General features: G+C 45.1%; 1 protein-coding gene across 1 annotated transcript in view; it reads right to left on the reverse strand.

The window, feature by feature from the left end:
• The window catches only part of SLCO5A1 (solute carrier organic anion transporter family member 5A1), an 80,921-nt gene extending 64,146 nt beyond the window's left edge, over positions 1–16,775 (reverse strand). The window contains exon 1 of the mRNA XM_074882674.1: positions 15,812–16,775. Coding sequence (XP_074738775.1) covers positions 15,812–16,775 — 964 coding nt within the window. The remainder of the gene's footprint in view (positions 1–15,811) is intronic.
• Positions 16,776–23,201: the final 6,426 nt, after the last annotated feature.

Consider the following 23,201-nt stretch of genomic DNA (forward strand, 5'->3'; position numbering starts at 1 on the left):
CGGCTTTCTCTCCTTATTGCCCAGTTTCAGGAATATCCTGTAGACTGTTGAAAAATAGGAGCACTGATTTGGGGAACAACTATTTACCACATAGTTATTCAGTAAGCTCACCCAAGTCATACATTTCATTATGCCATCTTTACTGTTGATACTTTATTCCGCTCAACAAAAGAAAAATAGAAAGCTTTCATTTCTGTAGAGATTTTTGTGCTAGGAAACAAACATTTGCAACAATTCTAAAATATCGTAGTTATTACTATTGAATGGTCTGCTTAATTTCCTCTCCAAAGTCCTCCACCAGTATGGTGCGGCTGCACAGCCTTCCCAGAGGTCCTCCTGACAGTCACCCACACAATGGTTCTCCTGTGCCTCAGGCTGTGCCTGTCATCATGTAATTAATATAACTTCAGATATCTACATTGGGAAGGATGCAAAGGAGAGCCAAACAATCAAGTTTTAATCTTAAAGAATGGAAGCTATTCCCCCTCCTGCATTTCAAATAACTAACTAAATAAAATAAAACCAAGCCAAAAGCACATGCATAAATGTTCACAGCTAGTCCTGTGACACTGGAGATACTGATCTCTGCAGAGACCCATCAACGTTGTTTATGAGAGAAAAGAGAAAAACCAAGCTTGAAAATGAGTCCTTCCCCACTGGTGGGGTTTGACAGAGGCTCCCTTTGGCAGAGGGGTGTGTGGTGTCCTGCCTTGTGCCTTCACACAACTTTACCAGCTAACACTTCTGCAGCACCACCTACTCTCACTTATTGCCATTTCTAAAAAATATAATACATTACTGTATTTTCTCTATCTTCCTATTTTATTAATTTTTAAATTAAAATTATTTGAGCTTCCGTTGTAAGAATAATATCTTTGGAATCAAAAGAAATACCTTATTAGGCTGTAACATCCATCTCCCCATGTGCTACATCTAATCTCAAAGGTTATTCTAAACTTTTTTTTTTTTTTTCCTGATTGGATTCATCATTACAGTACCTGAAAGCAGTTTATGGTATGGACACTTCAGCATGAACTTAATTTTTCCTGGTTTTCAGAAATGAAAAGGTAAGGATGAAATGAGGTAAGGGAAAACAAGGTGAGTTTGTCAGCATCCTGGGGAGATGTCAGCTTGTCTGTGCAAGATGCTGGGGACAGACTTTTTAGTAGGGCCTGTTGTGATAGGACAAGGGGTAATGGTTTTAAACTAAAAGAGGGTAGATTTAGACTAGATACAAGGAAGAAATTTTTTACAATGAGGATGGTGAAACACTGGAACAGGTTGCCCAGAGAGGTGGTAGATGCCCCATCCCTGGAAACATTCAAGGTCAGGCTGGACGGGGCTTTGAGCAACCTGGTCTAGTTGAAGATGTCCCTGCTCACTGCAGGGTGGTTGGGCTAGATGACCTTTAAAGGCCCCTTCCATCCCAAACTACTCTATGATTCTATGAGAAAGATTCGTATTGCAGAGAAAAGGAATGTGTCTACTATGCGGGGTGATCAAGTCCTTATCATCTTTTTTTCATTTATCATTTTATCATTTATTTTCAATATCCAGTATCTCATAAAACCAAATAGGTTTTATATTTAGCTGCTATTCTCTATAAGCACCACATTCATGAATAATGTATTACTATAAATTACAATATTACCTTGCAAATTTGTATACACAAGTGTGTAAGAAGCATATAAATGGATAATATACTATTACCTACAGTGTGGGAACTTCAAACATTCACAATAATATAGGGAAAAAACAGGCACAGAAAATATTCCACTGAAAGATGTGCAATGAGGACATCACCATTCCAAATATGATATTAAAGAAAAATCCTGTCTTCCAAAACACTTTTTAGTATTCAACTAAACACCCCTCATTTCACGCAAGTGTATGACTGAAGGAGTGAAAGTTTCAGACAGTTGTTAAAAAAACAGATGTTTGTTGCAGCTGCCTCTCTTCAGGCTGCCAAAGAAACAACCGCAGGCAGCCCACAGTTCAGCCACTGCGTGTGGCTTCAACCACACATCTGTGGGCTGCTGCCCCAGGTGCTCCTGAGAGTCACCTGCTCCCCAGGTGCCCTGGCTGTCCCCCTCCTTCCCACAAGGACCAGCAGCCATGGGCAAGCTAGGGGAGGGAGCAGACCTGGGATGAACCAGGCCCTGCCAGCGGTGGCAAGGGAGTTTTCTGTCAGAGCAGCAGGAGGTCTGATCCACGCTGTAATCACAAAATCCTTGAACCCAGCGCCAGGGAAGTGGCAGCAGCACACACCCTCAGCAAAGGGAAAGGAGCAGTGCAGCAGAAGACCTCCCTCCAGGCGGCACGCCATGCCGGCATGAAAACATATCTGCCAGCTGACAAAAACTAAGGGACAGCCTTCAGGGAAGGGTAACGTGTCCAGATCCAATTCAAGTTAACACTAACCTTTTTTTTTGCATTATATTAAAAGCAAATCGATGCTATTAAGGATATTCAGAAGCCCGTAAATCAGAATTCAACTCCTTATGTTCATTTAACAGACCTGTAAGTTATTACCACGGTGCTAACAACGTCCAGCTGGAGAGTTCCATATGACTAAGGAAACAAAGTTCTATATACTCAAAACCCCATCAAAACAGGAAAATCTAAATGCTTTTGTTCAGCTTTTTTCTTCTGACATAAGTAATCATTAAATGTTGTAACTCTAATCCAGTACTTTTGATTTATTCCTTGGAGAAAGTATAGACTGATTACCTTGATATGTAACTCTTGGACCATACAATAATGTGCAATAAGAATACTTTAATCACACAATAGCTGCAAAATCTGAATATATGTAGTAACAGGCAATCAGCATAATACAATAATATATTAAATGCAATGTGATATGAAAGCTTGCTCCCAAAATGGAACAATAAAGCTGTTTGTATAGATAATTGCTGATAGAAGAGGTGACACAGGGTTACCTAAGCACAATCTCTAAACAAAACTGAAGTCTGTGGATGGCCCCTTACAGTTACCCAAATTGTCTGTGATTACGAGTATGCCTCAAGCTGGATTTACTCAAACAAGTAAATCATCACAGAGATCATCCTTTTATTAATGCGCACTGCTGAAACCCATCAGGGAAACATTTATAAAATGTCAAAACAGGTAAGCCACAGAGCTGGTATTCTCAGTGGGAGGAAATGGAAAAATTCGTACTCTCCAGCCTACTGGAGTCTAAATATGTCTTGAACAGTGTACTGGACAAAAACAGGCACAAGAGGAGTTACACAGAGAGTGGTCTTCAAAGCTTGTATTTTCCACCCAAGAATGAATGGAAGTTGAAAAGAATAATAAGAACTGGAATTAAAAAGTAAAAATGTATCTTAAAATGTCAAGCTATGCAAATAAGTATACACTGAGGGATAAACATTTTTCCATCAAAAGAACTTTTGCCATTAAAGTCAGATTAATAAAAATGATACCTGTTCCCAAGCTGGTTTCACAATGGAAAAGAATCCCTGTTTTATTTTTCCCTAATTGGTTTGGTGACCGGAGAAATGTTTAATAAAAGACATGCATTTTCATTATTTCAGATTACTTGAATAAATGTGGTATAAAAATCCCAAGATTACTTGTTATCTGTTTAAAAACAAAAAAGCTTTACAGATCTCATCCGCTCCCATTCAGTATTAGGTGTACCTCTTCAGCTTCAGGGGAATATGAATGTGCCGTAGTTAGTTGTGATTTATTAACTTTTCTGGAAAGCTTTTCTGAATCTAATGCTCATTAGATGCCAGACTTGAGAACCACAAGACCAAGGCAGCAATAACCTATCATGACTCTGGCCTCCATAAACACAAAAGCATTAGTATTAATTAAATGCCTCCAGACCTTCATTTCTGCTCTGACTGTGCTTCTGTAGAGCTAATTGCTTCTCTCCTCCAGCACACGCTTAGCGTGCCTGCCTTGCTGCATAGCAGCCAACTTCATGTTTTCTAAATGGGATGAACAGCCTGCAGATAGAAGCTCTGATTGCTTCAGATCTTTCCAGGGTGCCTTGTAAGACAGTTGAAACGTTTTATGCAGACTAAGTGATCTTACAGTTTTCCTTCATCTGAATTTTTCATATTAGGAAATGAGCTGAGTTGTAAAACTCAAAATCTCTGTGGCCTTTTTAAAGCAAGTACATCAATTAGAAAGATGAATAGAAAGGTCTTGATTGCAGCTGACATTACAACTGTGAAACATTAACATTTGCAGCTGGAGGGTATGACAGTTAATATAAAGATTAAGAAGTACTAAAGAATCTAGGAGATACAAATGACAAATATGTTTATCAGAAAACCAGCTCTGAACTGATGACACTGACTTGTGCTCTATTATTACTTGCTTCACAATCCCACGTAAGAGGATTACTGTCTATTTTGGCACTATGTGTAACAACAGTATACAGCACATCACCAAGGGGTTGTACAGAGGCTGCTATCATCACACCCACACATATATTCTTCAAGTCAGATCTCCCACATCAGAAAACCACCAGCTGTCAGTTCCCTGAGCTCCACACCATTTTGTTACTCAAGAAAATGAGGGCGGGAAAGCAAAAAAGTCAAGAAAGTCTTTTGTTTTCAATTTAACAGGAGTGCAATACAGCCTAAATTAAGGGGCAGAATTTTATTATTTTTCAGTAACCATGCTGCTCCTCACACTCTGGATCCTGATTCAGTTGAAAAGCAGAAGACAGCAAACCTAAGAGCATCCAGGGACTCTGTGACACAGTCACACGGTTTATGCTACCGTCTCTTCAAATGCTATGCTACTACTTCCTCTAATATCTCCAGACAGGTCATGCAAACTGGCATTAATGCAGCACTGGAAGAGTTGCTTAGCCCAGTAGTTGTACTTTGGAGAAATCCTAATGCTCAGACCACTAAATAACTGATCTGAGCATTTTTTAAACTAGATAAGGGAGAATCACTACATTTCTAATACACTACACCATTATTTTCTGGTCAGGCACAATCCAAACAAAAAGTATCTGGCTCATAGTGTAGGATGCCTATCTGCTAATATAAACCTCATGGCTACCAAACTCTTCTACCATGACCATTCAGTACTCTTCTCACTGTCTGGACCAGTTAAATCGTCTCCTTCTACAAGAAAGTGGTCAACCTTGACCCAACAGTAAAATATTTCAGTATGCCAACTTGAGCAGACAGATGCGATATCTCACATACCCTGAAACTGTGACATATGATAGATCCCTTCTTCTGTATGTATAATACTCCAGACAGGTATAAATACACAGTATGACCCTGAGAATTGAAACACAGGGTTTTCTTGAAAGCATTGCACTGCATCAGATCCACGGTAAGCTCTTCTTTTTGTAGGGTTTAAATTTGGAGTGTGGGGATGCAGGGGAGGATGAAGAGGCAAATAAGGATGAAGGGAAGTTAATTAGAGATCTATCGGATTATAAACAGCTCACTTTTACCTTATCCAAATACATAAAATATTACTACTTATCCAAAGGAGTAATAGCTGCTCTAATGACATCAGTGTAGGAACTCTTAAAATTATATTAGTTCATATATTCCTCTATTTTTCTCTGGTAAATTGAATTTCTTATCCTTATTGTAGGCTGAGAAGGCACACACGTACCCAAGGCTTCTGACTCACCAGGTTTAAAAGTTTTTTTCAACTCCTTTCACATTAGCTGGCCTGGCAAATACTAGTCAATCAGTTTTACCTCACTTCTCATAGAAGGCTGATCTTCTTTTAATTATCACAAAAGCATGGGTGCAGTAGCCTTACCCACTCTTTTTATTTTGCCTTTCAAGGCGAAATGCCTCCCTACTTGCTGTCTGTGTCCTACTTGCTTCTGAGTCTCCAAAGCTAGTGCAATTACCCATGAACTCAATAAGCATAATAAATGTCCACATCTAAGCAAAAAATCAATTGCTAACAAATATCAAGTAAGCAAAAGCTAATGAGGAAAGGCCTTTTTTTATACTTCTGCATAGGTTTAGTCGCAGAGGTACTCTTTTATAAGCGCTAACCTTCCCTCTCCCATAGCTTCTGGAGAAGCAATGGGAGTAAACAAATGGACACTATTGCCCACTTTGCTTCTGCAGCCAAAGGAATTCACACCAGCCAGCTGTATCTTTGCCATTATTATCACTGTGCCATTAAAATATTCAGTCACTGAGGTCAATGCATATAGGGCTTCCACATACCAAAAGAGCGCAATTGAGAGTACAGCTTCAAGCATCAATTCAGTCCTCAGCTATGCTTTTGAAAAATTATTTACAGTATGGCATTACATTACAGTGATGTAGTGCTGAGTTCAGAGCCCTTTTACTCTCTTTGTGTAACAGGACTAATATTCCTCCAGTAACACAAGGCAGGTGTGGTAACAAACACCTACTTTTTTCAGACAACCCCAAAATCCCACTTCCTTCCTTCAGTCATGCTATTAGCAGCAGAAATAGTTTTCTGAAATTCCTATTTTAGGCCAATTACATAACATACCAGATAAATGCCTGAATTTGTGTGCATCAGCGCTACCATATTGCAGACTCAAATGCTCATGTGTTGTCTATATTCCCCCAAATCTCCCTAGGGATACCCTCACTATTTCTGTCACTAGACAGCTGTATTAAACCAAGTTGATATAAATTGCCCATCATGTTTACAGAAATTATAGACTCTAATATTATGTAGTGGTCTTCTGTGAATTTTTTAGTTTTTGAAATGGGAGGGTTATTACTGAAGCTCTTTGCACTTCACAAAGTTACACTCTCGATTAAACCTCTTTTTCACTCACTGGGATGAAGTAACAGACGGAAACGTAAATTCAGATTAAAAATCACAAAGTGGCAAACCATTTTGTTATTATTTTTTTAACTCCAGCTACTGAAATGGCAGGGATCAATGAACAGCGTGGAGAGGCACGTTGGGCAAAAGCAGGAAACGCTGGGCTGGGGGAAAGAAAAGTGTGGGCAGAAACAAAGCTTCTCTATTCTCTCCATCTCCAGGGGCTTTCCTGGACTCCACAGACGCTTCCAACAGCATCCTCAGCCCTTCCCATGGCCACCACCTGGAAGAGACCCCAGCAGGTGCCCCCTGGCCCAGACCCCTCCTGGCTCTTCCCCCCACCACCTTGGACCACACCAAAGAGGCACTGCCAGTCCCACGCTGCTGGCACTAAACCTCCCCTTCTCCTTCACCTTTTCTGGTTTTTCTTCAGCTGAAAAATCCCACCTAAGAAGCACCCTCAGGGTATTCTGCTCATGAATTTCACGTGGTTTTGACCTCCGAGCCTGTGAGCTGATTCCTTTGGGACCTTTGATGGAAAAGGTAGTGTTTTCAGTTGTCTTACACATAGCAAAATCTACTGAGTCAACAGCTCAGCTGAATACAGCGATTTCTCTTTAAGTACAGGGAAAGCTTAATACACAGCAAAGTCAGATAATATCTTACAGAATATTTCCTTCAGATATTTTTAGACACAAATAAGGCTTGCTTGACACATTCTGTTTGAGTAATTGCAGGTTAGCAGCCACCACAGCATGCTCACAACTATTTCCCCATCTACACTGGTTTATCTACAAAAACACATGACTTAAAATTACTTCTGGGGAGGTCAGGTATTCAGATTTCAATCTAACCAGGGACTGAAAAAAAGAGGAGGTGGGAACCAAGGTGTGATTGAGAGCACTCAACTTCAGGAGCACACAAGCACCTTGGTGTGTCTACATGCCACCTGAAGTCAACCACTGTGAACAAATCTGTGACAAATACTGGAGTAAACTACAATTTTAGTATGAAATGGCAAATAAGAAGATATCAGAAGATACACTCAGCTAATATATGGATTATCTGAAATATTCTGACTCTAGACGATAGCTTAATTAATCCAGAAAGGAAAAGATACAACCACAGGAGAATCTATCCAGGATCTACTTTTTATCACTTAGAAGCAGCTGACTAAAACCAGACAGATAAATGTGGAAAGTAGTTGCTAATTTACAAAAGCTTACTAAATTCAAACAAGTGAAGAGTTGGTAGTTGGTTTCAGAGCAGCACCGGATTTTAAGAAAATCAGTGCTGAGACACTCTTGAGGCTTTCATCTAATCCTGTAAGCACCAAAGATAAAAGGCACAGAGGGTAACCGTCAGACTGAGGTCCGACTGTGCATGGCGCAATGCAAAGGAAGTATTAACATCAATATATGCAAGAAAAAAAATAAGAGCATCCAAAAAATATCTTGGCAAGCTAACAAAAAGAAAGCAAGCTGCTGAAAAGGAATCTGTATTGAAAATGGAGACGAGAAACAAAGAGGACCAGCACAGGAGCATATGATTAGTGGACAAGCAGTACTGCTTTGCAAATACTTCACATGATACAGTTTCTGTTTATTTTCTTTGAATAATTTTCGTATCCACTTGTTCAAATTACAAGTAAAAATATACATTTTTTTTCCAATTGCATCTCCTCCAAACTCACCATAAAACGTAATTCATACAAGAGTACAATGTTTTTCACTGGTGTGTTTTGTCTTTGTTGCCAAGTAAGTTGTTTACCTACATAAGAATTAGTGCTTTCAGATTAGACTATTGGGTCTAATGGCAGCATAAAATAGCACCTGAGTTTCTGTGTTCACACTTTCCAATATCTCAGGTAACAACAAATTCCCTGTGGCAGAATAGAAGGGAAGAGGAAAGATCCGGGTTTGTTAGTTCTCCCATTAACATCATGCAGTGTGTCTGAATTTCTGGCCTTGTGACAGCACAACAGATGCCCAAACTCCCAACTGTTCAGCAGCAAAGCAGGACACAGCCCATACTTCTCTGTGCTGCCGGACACTGACATATTCTTTCCCATCATGGGAAATGTCCTATTTTTTTGGGGCACTTGGAAGGAGTTGGGGTACAGATCTGGCTGACTTAAGTGACTTTAGCTTGTACACATGCTACAGACTTATCTGCTGTCATAACTTTGCTAGCTCCAGCCCATGTGCCCAGATAATCCAACTGAGCCATGGTAAAAGTACCACAACACTTGAATGAAAGCATGAACGCCAAGACTCTGAAGGCCAACAGAGCTGTTTGCTCCTTGCACAGAGCCCTCACTTCTAGAGGTTCCCCAGGGAAAACATTCCCTCTTCCGACTGTGCTGCTTCAGCACCTTCAGATTACAGCCCTAACAACTCCCAGCATTCCCCATAGCTGCTGAGGAGGGTTGCAGAGACACCCTTGGACTTGGAGTTGATATTCTGACAGCTCTGGCAAAGATTCACGGGAAGGCAGGCCATCAGCTTGCCCTGCCCTCAGAGTCCACGTGGCACCATCCCATCCATCAGCAACGTGAGACAGAGCTAACACCTACTTTGACCCCTACAGTCAACAGAGGCAACAACTGCCAGAGGGGACCAGTTGAGGTATGTGCCATTTTCGCATGGTAACTTCTCAACTGTTCTCAAAAGAAACGGGAAAGGCATGTAGAAACAACAACAAAGGAAACTGAGTTCATGCTTCCCAAGTAACAAGGGTTTTAAAAGTGCTATCAGGGTGAAAAAGACTTAAAATGGGATTAAAAAGAGCATGAGACTAAAGAGGCTAATATGACTGAGTTACTTTTCTGCTCTTTTAAAATCCGTTCACCTACTTTAAAAATCAGAATTTTTAAATTCTGACCTTCAGGATGAAACAGCAGGTCAAGCCTCATTTATATAATTGCTTGTGTTCCCTGCACAGCCAAGACAGATACCTATGTATCGTTGATGGCAGACAGAAATCCAGTCTCCTCTCTTTTCACTGCATAAGCACTTTCACAGCAATTAAGTCCTCCCAGGTGAGGCAGCCACTGAGTGAAAGTTAAGGGGAAATGCATGAAACACAAAGCATCTCTAATCCACTTGCAACAGGAGTAGTTACAGTGACCCTTTACAAAATAGTCAGTGTATCCAGTAGACAGCTAAAGTTTCCAGCCCCAGGGTAATCAGACACTAGATCCCAAGCCTTCAGTTCCTGGGAGAAGGTACAAACAAGCTGTTACTTAAAGGCCACTTTCACGTCTAAGTTTCCAAGCTTCTCCTGGGACCGCGGCAGGTTCAGACACTTGTTTGTCCAAACCAGCCCTGCAGCAGAGCTCGCCAGGCAGAAAACTTGAGAGAAAAGGCTGCCCCCACCTTTCATTGAATTCATTGTATGCACACACTGCTTACATGGACACAGAACCCCACCTCTCTAAATGCCTAAGAAAATGATATCTAGGATTATTCTATGGAAAAAAAAAAAGTATCAGTCCACCTATAAAGCAGGAGACTAAAGTAGAGAAGAAAAGTAAAATTTATCTATTTCCTCAGCTATAGAAAGGGACAATAAAACTGCATAATGCTATTTTAAATAATTATTAGGAACCGTGCCTGCTGCCTGATCAGCATTTTAACAAAAAAGATGTTACAGAAATGCCAGAGAAGCATAATACTGAACCCTTTAAGTGCTAAATCATCTGTGTGGGAAAAGAGTATAATCTATAGCCACAGACCCGCAGTCACTTCACCTGCATCCCAAGATGCTCTCCACACCCAGCTGAGAGCACCATGTGCTCAGCCTGCAGCCAGCTCTGCCCAGCTGAGTGTGCAAACAAAGCAAGCACATGTTGGTACAAAAGACTGCTGATGGGCCAAGTCTTAGTGTTAGCCTATGGATACATCAAGATGTGGCTTTCACTCAGATAAAACTAAAATCCTGTATTTGATGAATAAGCTCAGCACGCTGCTCTTTTACAACGGAAGTACAGCAGGCAATAAAAAATGCTGGTTAACGTTTTTCCCAATTTCAGCTTCAATGCCCTTTTGCTTCAATTTTTGAGTCATAAAATCCTGACTCCTCATGGGCATGTTGTAAAAATAAATGTACTATGTCTGTAGGGTTTACCAACTACAGGGATCAATGCTGAGAATACCCTGTAGGAAACTAGCCTTTTCAGATATTGGGTAGCAGGAAGCATATTCAATGTAAACCACAAGTGGTCATAGGCTGAATGATGACAATAAAATGAAATGCTGGTCAGCTGTTTCACTGCTTCCAGACGGTCCCTCCTGTTCAGCCAGAAAGTTGATCCTGCCTTAGAAAACCTCAGTGATCTTGCAGCATCCCAATGCCCTCAGCAGGCTTCATCTCCTGTCCTCCAGTGGCATCTGTAACCCCAGAAGCGGCCAGACCAAAACGAATCAATCAAAGCAGCACAAAAATCCTGTGCTTCCCAAGCCAGCATCCAGGCAACGGCACGTTATGGAGGCTCAGCCTGTTCGGCAGCTGGACTCTGCCCCAGGGGTTTCTAAATGGATTATGTGAAGCTACTCCTCCTGCCCGCTCCTTCCAGGTGGGATATGGATATCGGGGCAGATTTAACTAGAAATACAATAAATAAAATCAACATATATACACATATACATATATATACATATATACAGGCTTCAGCAAAGTCTGTAAAAGACATGAGGGGTACATGGGGCATCCAGCTATAAAACAGTGCTAAGAAGGTGATTTCCAAGCAGAATACAGTCACAGTGAAATGGTTTACCTAATGCTAGAAACAGCAACCCACAAATGATCCTCATGAAAACAAAGCCGGAGTCCAAAATATTTTTGAAACTAAAGATTTATTCATTTTTCAGGTTAGGAAAGGATTTTACTTCCCTGAGTCTCAAACCATTACCTGTACCAACCCCATTCACACAGGTTTATCCAATTTTCCACCCCTTATCTCATAAAAGCTTTATCTTTGCATTTTGCAATTACAGTTTGTTCCCGAAACTATGGAGAGTCTGCATGAACTTAAATTGACTTAGACCCTTTCCTCAAATCATATCCTAACCAGCCTACAGCATTCTGGAAACTGAAATAATACAACCTTAGCACAATGACTAATTCATCCACTAGTCATTTTTGGGGGTACTGGTGAAAGCCATTTCTGAACACTAAAATATTTTCATTAATGCAATATTTCTGTAAAACCCAATATTGCCTTTCTATGTGTGACTTTTCAAAGTAAATTCTTCTTTTATTACAATACCCACTTGCAAAAGAAGCTAAACATTTTAAAATTATTCAGGCACTGTAATGCCACTATTGAAACTTCTCTTTCCAAGTGCCACAGATAATTTTAAGGAACTGCTTCTAGAATTCACGATACGATCACAAGGTAAACTCACATTCAAGACAAACTATTGAATCCCTACAAAAAAAACCACGGTGTTTAGAAAAAAACATACTGTGTTTTAAGTGCTGGAACTGGACAAGTAGCAGAAACACCATCAAGAGTACAAAACAAGACTCGTGAAGTCAAATTCAAATTAAATGGCAATTAATTTAATTAATTAAAAGGAGAACCTGGACACATTGGGCAGCTGACAACAGACATGCTACGCTACAGCTGAGCACAGAAGGGAGAGACTTTAGGAGAGGACAAAGACAACTTAGTAATTACTCATTTTTTGTGGAAAGCGTGTAACTTCCATTTTGGATTATCTGTGATTAAGGGAGAGGGTTCTTGTATTTCCTAGGCACCTGTTACAATCACGACTTATTTCCAAGCCTGACATCATACATTTTCTCAAAGTTAGTATTGGGGCATCAAAGTATCGCCAGTTTTAAGGGGCAGGAGGACCCGGAGGTGGCACTGCCTTCACAAGGAAGAAACATCCCGCAGAAGAGTGAGCTCGAACACTGCTATGCAGGCAGCCCAAATACACATCCCTGCTTGGCACCTTTGTCCTACTAAAAATGACATACCACCTTGTAAACTGGCACCATGCCACCCTGACAGATGGACTTAAGTGTAGGCAGCCAAGAGACTATGTATAAGCATCAAATATGCTTTCTGAGAGCAGGACTTCCAGCCAGGAATGTTAAAACAGCTGTCCACATTGAGCCTGCATGCCTACACTTAAGAGGATATGCTATTGCCACTCGAGCCCTGAGCTGGATTAACTTGGAAAATAAATAAAATAGCTTCCACAGCCACATAAGGTAAGTTTTTGCAGAATCGGGATTATTGATACTCAGGGGGGCTTTACTGACCTACTATTCGTGGGCACACTCATGGGGTTGAAGAGCTCTTCAATTCTGCAGCTCGGTGGAACTTTTATCATGTACATGCTTGTAAACAAATGTTTCCCATCTGAACACAACTTTATATATGTTACTTTTCTTTGGAAAAAAAAAAAATGCACTGCAGTATCAGCATGATCACAAACATGTTAGTGACCTTCCACTTTGTGTTAGAGGATACTTCTTTTTTAAATTAACTGCCCTCACTCAGACACCTCTATGTATATGACTGGGATCTGCTTCACCAGGCTTTCTTCCCCTTTCAAAACTTCAACTCTCATGGCCCATTCCAAGGCTTTTTGTTAGCTCATGCCTACATGCATACATACATTTTACATTTTGATATCATTTGCATAGCTTGCCCCAGTAATAAAATCATACTGCCTTGAGAAACGGGCATTGCATAACACAGGATGTGTGGTGGCTGGCCTGCAGAGACATGCCCTGGCCACCTCTATCCCATCCCCGAGCCCAGCTGGGCTGCCCACTGCCCACAAATCCCTCTCCTCCTCGAGGACATGAAACATTCCAAACCACCGAGAAGCTCCAAAAAAACATGTTTGCTCACATCTATGTGCCAAACAATACTCTTTTTCTTTTTTCCCACAGAACTCAAATTTTACTCCTGTCCCTCAAAAAGTCATTGGCCTAAGCCTAAAGTGAGGTAACTATTCAAAACTGAACAAGTTAAAAGTTTCCTCAGAATTTCACACTATTTAAAAAAGGTAATACCAAGATTTCCAATGACAAGCAACATTGCTTCTAGCCCTGGGTAGCTTAAAGACTGAAAGGAGGTGATGGTATGTTTTACTCGATGTTTAAACATGCTTTGTGTTCATTTTAATTCTTCTCCCTGTGGACACAATCAGATCATGGACATAAATTTTTCATGTACACTGTACCTCATCTTTACTGTTCTGAATCACTACATATGAACTTCAACTCTATGAGGGTAGTCCCAGTATAGATCAAAGCTGCCTTCAGTGCCTGACGTGTACAGGGTCACATACAGTCTTCCAACAGCTGCTGGTGTCTTTTACCTTTGTTAACTTTAAGGCTGATCTTTGCCACAATTAAAAGTTACCTGAGTCACTTAATTACACTAGAAGCACTTCAGTAGTAGACATCTCCTGCACAGTAAGGATTTCCAACCACTGACCTTGCTTTCTCCTTTAGTGAAGAATTCTTCCTCCTCTCGCACCATTCATCTCTTTTACCCTTCATTCCTCACCTACAGCCTTTCCATTTCCTTTTTTTCCGTGTTTTTGAGGACTGTATGAAATCATGTATTTGCAAAAGTTTTGGCCCTCCTCTGCTGCTCTAAACTACAATTACTAACCTCAGCAACAAGATGGTTTGCCTTTTCATACTGCCAATAAAGTTGATTCTAGGTTAATCTAAATTTCCTTACCACTTAACCTTTCTCAGAGGGGAGGAAAAGCGCGGAAAACACTTTGTCAAGTATTTCATCAGGCAGATTAGCCATGCTGCGAAAACAGTAGAAAAAACACAGACAATACCTCTCTCTCCTTCAGAAAACCAACAGTGCCTCAGGCTTTCCCAAGACACCGCATATAGACTGTGCATCGTTTCAAAACGGTTCAGGGAAGTCAAATCACTAAAGAACAGGTCAAAAGGAATAAAAAGACTGATCCAGATCACTACTTTTGCTTAATAAACTAATTACACACACACACCCTGAGTGTATTCCTTTCATGTATGTCTCTTTTACATGGAATTATTATCTCCACGGTTATCATAAAGCCCAAGTAAATTAAACTGCAAATGGTAATGCTAAGCATCCAGCTCCCTCAGCCCTGTAAGTGACTCTCCTTATTTGAAAAGAATTTGAAGGAGTGCGTGAGGTTCACTCTTGCAGAATCCTGTAAGGTACTAAAGCAAAGCCAGAGAACAGTCAATCCTCTTACGCATTACACAAACTACCAAAAATGTATGATGTTCATTATTGTTTCCAAAAAGTTTAGTACCCAGCTATCTGAGAAACCCTTCTCCCATCGTAAAAATAACTATCAGGAAGACCAGTCTGTACCTGCTGAAAGCCAGGTGCCAGATCGGACTCTCATTTTGTTGCATCCCTTGAGCTCCCGTAACTGAGCTCTTAAGCCTGAAGGCTTTACTTACTGTTTTATCAATGTTTTTTTTAACTCTGAGTTGCAAGATGATTTACCAATGCCAGCCAAAATTCATTGCTAGTTAAAGATAAATGAATGCTGGAAAAGTAAAATGAAGCATGCCAAAATCTCTCAAAGTGCTTATAAAACATTAACATTATAGACAGAGACTCTGGGCTAAAGGCATGCTGACCAAAATTTAGAAATATGTAGCTCCTGTATTAGCAAAAAGAAACTTGAAGGGGCACAGCAAACTTTAACATTGCTGTCTGAAAGAGTCACCAGCTAATGCCAAGAGCTGGAAAGTGTTAGGGAAGCCGACCTGCCCTGCTGACCCGTTCCCCATGCGGGAGGGTGTGAGTACACCCGCTTTTACGCACTCTAGGTTACCTTCACCTGTTACTGCTGTGCGCCACTCCACAGAATGTTTTAAAATAGGAAAACACGGCAATTTTACTTCAAAAGTTCACTTCAGAAGGGAAGCTTAGCACAGATGTTGTTCAGGAGGAACAGGGCAGTAGTACCTGTAACTGGTCCCTCAGGGAGATCTGGGGTTCAGCCTTCCAAGCACCCTGGTACTTAAGATGCCTTACCTAGGTAAAGCGAGGCGTTTTCTTTCTTGACATTATCGTCTAAGTAGGTTGGTCCCAAGGTATAGATGGGTGTCGAGCCCATGCCAATGAGGATTTGGGCACAAATGAATAAAGCTACATAGAGAGAGTGGTCGTTTCCACCGGAGTCCTTGACACAGGCCGGCGAGTCCCACTGCTCTTTGGCGGTGCCATTGCCAGTCACGCACAAGCCCTCGTTACTGACGGAGGAGTTCAATTCCTGGATCTGGTACGGCGGGGAGATGAAATGAGGTAAGGAGAAGAGCGCGGCCCCCAGGGCGATGAAAAACCCCCCCACGGCCAGCCAGAGCGGCCTCCGTCCGCGCCCCCCGAAGTAGCTGATGAAGACCACCACCACCAGGCTCCCGATGTCGAAGCAGCTGACCAGCAGCCCCGACTCCGAGCTCTTGAGGCTGTATCTCCGCTCGATGGTGGTGATGACGCTGCTCAGGTAGCCGGAGACCATGAGGGACTGGATGAAGGTCAGGAAGCACATGCACACCAAGAAGAACCGCGAGTCCGCCAGCACGGCCCGCAGGCACGCTCTGCCCGGCGGGCCCGCCAGCAGCACCGGCGCCGGCGGCGGCGGCAGCGGGGGGCCCGGGGACACCCCTCGGGCGGGCGCCGCCGGCCGGCCGCGCTCCGGCCTCCGGGGGAAGCTCCCGCCGCCGGCGGTGGCGGCGGGGGGCCGGGCAGCCCCGGCGGCGGCGCCCCCGCCCCGTCCGTCCTGGGCAGCCGCCGCCGCGCCGGGGCTCGCCGGGGCCCCGCCGCCGCCCCCCCCGGCCGCCAGGGGGGAGCCGAGCGCGGCCCCGCGGCCCCGCGGCGCCGCCCCGCCGAGCGCGGGCAGGCTGCGGCACCGCGGCGCCTCCGCCCGGCCCCCCCCCGCCGCCGCCGCCGGCCGCTCCGCCCCGGGGCGCCGCTGCGCCGGGGTCCCCGCCGAGGCCATGCTGGGTCCGGCCGCGGCCTCAGAGGAGCCCGGCCGGCTCCATCGCCGCCGTGCGTCGAGCGCGCTGAGGGGCCCGGCGGGAGCGCAGCATATCGGGGAGGGGAGGAGGGAGGGGAGGGGGTGGCCCTAGCCGCGGCCGCCGGCCGCCCCGCCGCACGTGTCAGCCAAAGTCCTTTGTGGCTCCATCCTCCCTCCGTCTGGCTCAAGGGGCCGCCCGCCCGCCCGCCGGGGCTCCCCCGCTGCCGGCGGCTCCCGCTGCCCGCCGCCGCCGCATGCCCGCCGCGCCCCGCTCAGCAGCCGCCCGCCGGGGCCCCGCGGCCAGCCCGCCCGCCGCGGGGGAGCGCCGCCCGCCGCCGCCGCCGCCGCCGCCGCTGCTGCCGCTCCGCCGCCCGCATCCTCCTCTCTCCGCGCCGCCGCCGCCGGTGGCACCCTCCGGGGGTGGGGGGGTGGGGGTGTGCTGCCGATCTGCGGAGCGGAGAGCAAGCACGGCAAGTCAGCGGCGCCGGCCCCAGCGCCCCCCTCCCCGCCGCCCCGGCCCCTGCCCGCCCGACCCCGCGGTCTGCCTTGAGCTCCGGGGAGCGCCCGCCGCCCCCACGGAGGGGGGGGGGGGGGGGGGGCGGCAGGGGGGAGGGGGGCGGGAGCGCCCCGAGGACCGCGTCCTTGGGGACAGCACATGGATTTTACATAAGAGCAGGGGGCGGACAGACACGTCCGTGGGCCTCGGCCAGAGCGCGACCCTTCTATTTGGCGCCGGATGCGACAGCCAAAGGTCGCCGTGCCAAGCCTTTTATTTTCCAGCCTAAAAATAAACACGCTGAAATAAACACTCCGCTACAACTCGGCGGCCCGGGGAGCGGCAGCGGGCGGAGGAGAGGGGAACAAAGCCGATGCCCGAGCAGCGGCGGCGGGCACCCCGGGAGCCGGCACTCCGCGGTCGACCTCGCCGCCCCAGCTCGCCCGGGTGCCCCCCGTGCCCGCGGACACGCGGGACCGCCGAGCGACGAGTGATGCCCAGCCCTGCCCACCCCGGCAGCGAAAACACGCGTTGTGCCTCCTTTGTCCGCTTTTGTCTCCCCGCCGCCGCCTGCTCGGGCGGGCGGGGGAGGTAGCGGCAGCTCAGGCAACCGCGCCCCAGCGGCGGCTCTCCCCCCACCCCCGGGGGGTGGGCAGCGGGCAAGGCGAGGGAGCCGGCGGGGCGCACCGGGCTCCCTCCTCCCGCCCGCCCGCCGCCGAGAAGAAAGACAGGGCTACTCACCGTGACTGCGGCGCGGGGGGGGGCGGCCGGGGAAGGCAGCCGGGCCCTGCGCCCCCGCCGCGCCTGTCACCCAACGCCCGGTCCCCCTCGGCCGCCTCCGCCTCCCCGGGCGGCGCGGCGGAGCGCAGGCGCGACCGACACCGCCCGCGGGCCGGGCCGGGCCGGGCCGGTCCCCCACGGTCCCTCCGATCTTCCCTCTCCGCCGAGCTGGGAGCGGCTCCCAGGGCCCCCGCGACCGGCACCGACAGGGCAGAGCGGCAGCCCGCGATAAACCCCAGTTACATCCCCTGGCAAGAGCCCCGGGAGCGGCGGCGGCGGGGCAGGCTGGGGGGGGGGGGGGCTGCCCGGTGCCTTTGGTCCCCTCTGGAGCCGCCGAGTGCTACAACGTCGCGGCCGTGGCTGCGGGAGTCAGCGGAGCGCCCCGCGACCTCTGGGTACGGTTGTCGGCCCCAGGAGGCATTTAGGGTGCTCCGTGGTGTTGCATCTAGTTGTGTAAAAAGTAATGAAATACTGGGAAGACGAGACCTCAATTAGAGCGTCTGCTGAAAAGTGAGAAGAAAGTACAAAGGGATTTTCTTTTTTTTTTTTTCCCCCAGGAAAATAGAAAGCCAGGCCACCTGATGATGCAGTTTGTCCAGGGTCTTATCGTCAGTGATGTAAAACATCTCCAAAAGTGGGAATCATGCACAAAACCTAGGAAAAGTAGTTTGGAGTTTACTCATAGAGTTTCCTCCAAATCCCCTTCTCTCAGTTTGTGTAGTGTCTTGAATTGCACTGTTTAGATTTCCTCTCAAGTCTGTTTTTAAAGCCCTAGTACTAAGTCGAGATAGTCCTGCAAGTTACATTTGTTGTGGTTTGATAGAGGGGGAACTGAAGAGGTATTCCTCTTTTTGCCCTTATTTTTAGCATAAAATAATGCTAAGGAATACACCAAAAAAACGTAATAGCCTACACATTTCTGAATAGCTAGTGCTGTTCTGGCAGGATAGAGGATTTACCTTTGATTTTTTCCCCTTATTTAAAAAAAAAAAAAGACCTGTTTTAGACTGACTCACCACATTTGTTTACTTATTTATAATCTTGATCAATAAGAGTTTCACAGGGTACCATTTTCAATTTTTATCAACTTGTGCTTGATACCTCTTTGCGCTTGCTTAGAACTCAAACAGCTCAAACTCAACACAGCCAAAACAATACTTTTTTTTTTCATAGGGTTTCACCACATTTCTCCTGTTGATAAGGTACCCCAAGTTCAATGGTTGTCTAGGCCTGTAGCTTTAGAATTCTCTTCCATTCAGACAAGTTTCTCAAGTCCTTGAAAAACTCATCTCAATGATTCTTTCAACATAAGGTCCCTAACGTGGTTTCTTCTATCTCATCATCCCACAGCTTATTTTTACTGCAGTTCCTCTCTTCCTTTCATTCCCCTTCCTCTTTCAGCCCCTCACAGCCACGGCTTCCTTCACACCAGCTCTGGCTCTCAGCTCAGCCCTCGGTAAGCTGATTCAGCTCCCTGAGGCAGCAGGAAACCAATCCAAAGAAAAAAAAACATTTTTTGCTGCTTTTATAAGCTGGATCACTTCACCAAGGATGGGAGCACAAGAGCTTGCAAAGAAAAAAAGGGAAGGAAGAGTGGAGGTCCATGAGGAAAGAGGAAGAGAGGATAGCCCATTTCAACAAGGATGAGCTCTTATTTCAACTCAGTCATCTCACTGAGCCATCCCTGAGAACATATGTATAATTCAGCTGGTAAGCAGTAACCCATTAAACTTCAGTAACTCCATTGTGCTTGAACTAGTGTATGAAGCAATAACTGCAGTTTGTAAGCTTTCTGGATCATGTATTTATACATCAGCTTTGGGATCTTGTTCTGTGACCAGGATTCCTAGCCATATTGTATAAAACCATCAAGAATTTTCATGAGATCACAGAATAACGGTAGATATCACAAAAGTATTCTCCAGTCCCATGGGAATGTAGCATTCACAGCAGCTGCAAACAACACAGCCTGCAAACAAGTACAATTTCAATTCTTCCTGCAGTGGCAAACCCATCAAGAGATGAAATTGTCCTTAGGACCAGGTGAAGGTGTTTGCTTTAGGAAGTTACTCCAGCTGACTACAGCTGCCAAAATGCCTGACTTCCTTGCTTACTTTTGGCTCTGAATACTTAAATAACGGGTTATCTGAGCAAAGAGAGTATTTATAGTCTGCAGTGGGTATGAGCATCCAGTGCCAAGTGATGAATGGGAAATCAATATTACTCTCTTCACTTGACAGGTTGATTACAGAAGGGGCAATGATGGTACCCAAGTTCACAATAAAATATAAATTTATAAGACTTATTATGCAAACTTTCTGCTTTTAAAATTTCACCATAGTGAATTTAAAATATACAGTATCCCTCAAGCACAAAGCAATCGGTGTTTGAGAATGGTCTGTTTATGGCTACAGCTGCAAAAGAACATAGTTCCTATTTTGATAGATTAAGGACATGGGCTGACATCCTACTTTTGATTTATCTGTGTTAGTGAAAGACATTAAGTCAGGACTAGTGGGAGACAGGCCCTTCATCTTAACAGTGGTGCCTAAGTTCCCAGCTGACAACCTCCCTCCCACGTGGACTGCTCCTGCCGTGGTGGTGAGCACTCACACAGTGCTTTTGGCTGCTGTTCTTTGAGGGACATGACCTCTTGGCAGAGAGATGGTAACCATCGGTGGGGGGGAAAAGCAGTACCTTAACTCAGGCTGACTTAGTCTCATGAGCTGTATCAGTTCCTGAAGAGAAGGTAGAAGAGCTACAAAGACACCGTCCTTTTAAGGTCACACTTTAATCATGACAGATTTGCGGATTTACATGTGCTTGCTCATCCAAGGAGCTGCTGATGCCCAACAGGGTGTCTCAGCCTGGTCTATTCCAGGCCATGAAGAGAGGGAAGAACTCAGCTGAAGGGTGGCGTGAGTTGATGGATCTGCTTTTCCTTCAGTATTTCACGTTTCCAGCCAGGTTTTCCACTCAATGCTATGCCACTAATGTAATAAATCAACACACTTGTCTTCCTTCCCCTTTTTCCTAACACTGCTGCCATTTTTGGGCAACATCTGCTCTTCATTCCCAGCCCAATATTAATAAAGCAATAAGCAAAACAGGATGTGCATTAGGAGGCTAATGGGCTTTAGGTCCTCCTGGAGAGTGAGCACTGGGAAGCATAAAGCGAGAGGACATGTAACTTCCCTCCTCAGGGACTCTCACCAAGCTAGTGTCCTAATGAACTCCCGAGGGCAGCTCACTGCTGGAAGAGAGCAGCTCATTATTTTTATTTGGGATGTCAGAGAGCACACTTATAAGAGCAGATCCTAAACTAAAGAGCTCATTTAGTACAAGAAATGAGCTTAACCACACTCAGATATTGTTCAAACCTTAAGGTTTGTCGGTCTCCAGAGAAGAGCTACCTACAGTTTCATGAATGAAATAAAGAAACCATGAATTCCAGGGAGGTGCAAAGCAATAGGGGAAAGGAAGAAGAGAAAGATAGTCTCAGAAATAATGGTTAAACTAAGGGGTGACAGCTATCAGCATTAAAACTATACATGCCAGAGAAGAAAGGGCTACCTTTTCTCACTGAGGTCATTCCTCTACATTATAGTCTGCCCTGCGGCATGCCCTCCCATCCAGGGAGGAGCCCCACGGTCCGCAGCGGGGCCAGGGCAGTGGGAGCGGTAGGTTCAGTTGGCTGTCCAGTGATCATTGGACACAGACAGTTGACGAGTTGGGCTTCTGTCAGTGCAGGGGGCCCGGTCAGATGCAGCAGGTGGTAAGGCTACCTGCAAAGGGTAGCGCAGGGAAGGCTCTGACATGCCTTGCGCATCGCAGGGCTGAATCTGGCACCATGCCTATAAACTTGGGCTCCCCTTTGAGTGCCTAGTAGCAGGATAAAGCCCATTCCACCTATACTAGTCATAGTGATGGTTCTGTAGGGCTTACTGTTTTATTTTAGAAGATGCCAAGTCTCAGGAGGTAAATTATAGTGAATCTACTTGAGATAATTTTAAGTTGTGTTCAAAATTAGACTTTCCTTCTCAAGCAAGAGCCCAGTGTTTAAGTGTGTTTGAAAAAGCTAGTCGAGCATTTTAAAAATGGACTGAGTCTCAATTATTTAGGTCTATCTCCTAAGCAAGTACACACAGAAAAGCTCTTATTTTGAAAAATAAAATTAAATGTAAAAAGTCTCAGTTGTTTTTATGCAGAAGGAGTATAAGAATAAAATAAAATTAAATAAAAAACTAGAAGAGAAAGCATAGAAGACACAAGGAGGAACTAAAACATGTTTTCTTTTTCTACATACCATTAACCTCTGGAAATCATATTGATAAATGCTAAGTGACAAACTAGGAGGCAGGGACTCTAATTCCCAGTCCTGCAACATGTCAGACTGTGCTAGGAATTTGTCTAGTGGGGCAGAGGGAAGGGGGAGGGTGCAAGAAGCTTTCAGAGTCAGCACAGGACCTCTATATGAGCAGTCTCTCAGGTCTGAGGAGAGCCGTGAGGGCTTCCCTCATCCCTGTGCTGAGGAGAGGAGCAGGCCCTTTCCTTTGCTCTGGAGCCCCTTACTCAGGCGCGGCAGGGTGCCGAGGCTTTGGACAGCTTTGAGCCACATCTCAATCCACAGTGCAGTGCTGCAAGTGCTGCACTCTAGCCCCAAGCAAGGAATATCTAAAGGCTAATCCACCAGCTAATCATCAAAGGTATGTTTTTTCCAAGTTATTTACAAGTAAGATATACCAGATTATTAAGTACCAGGATACTTTGTTAGAAATGTATGCAAGGCTGTGGTAGCCTAGCAGCAATAAAATGAGATATGGTATGAATGCAAAGACACATTTAGTGCCTATAATTGTTTCCTAAGACCTATACCTCTGGTTTTAAGGCTTTTTTTTCCTGCTGCCACAGCAGTATCAGGCATTAAGGAGACATGAGCGACTCACACAGTCCACATGGGAGAGGAAGAAGGGAGCTGTACTGTGCATTTCTATGACATTTGATTCTTTATGTTCACATTTTTTCCCTGCAAGTCCCAGTTCCTCTACTACATCCTACTTTTAAAATGATATAAGCATTCATCTGAAACCATGGAAGCATCGTTTGAACCCAGGATCAAAGCCATGAACAAA

This window comes from Strix uralensis, chromosome 1 (genome assembly GCF_047716275.1).
Source record: "Strix uralensis isolate ZFMK-TIS-50842 chromosome 1, bStrUra1, whole genome shotgun sequence".
In the NCBI taxonomy this organism is placed as follows: domain Eukaryota; kingdom Metazoa; phylum Chordata; class Aves; order Strigiformes; family Strigidae; genus Strix; species Strix uralensis.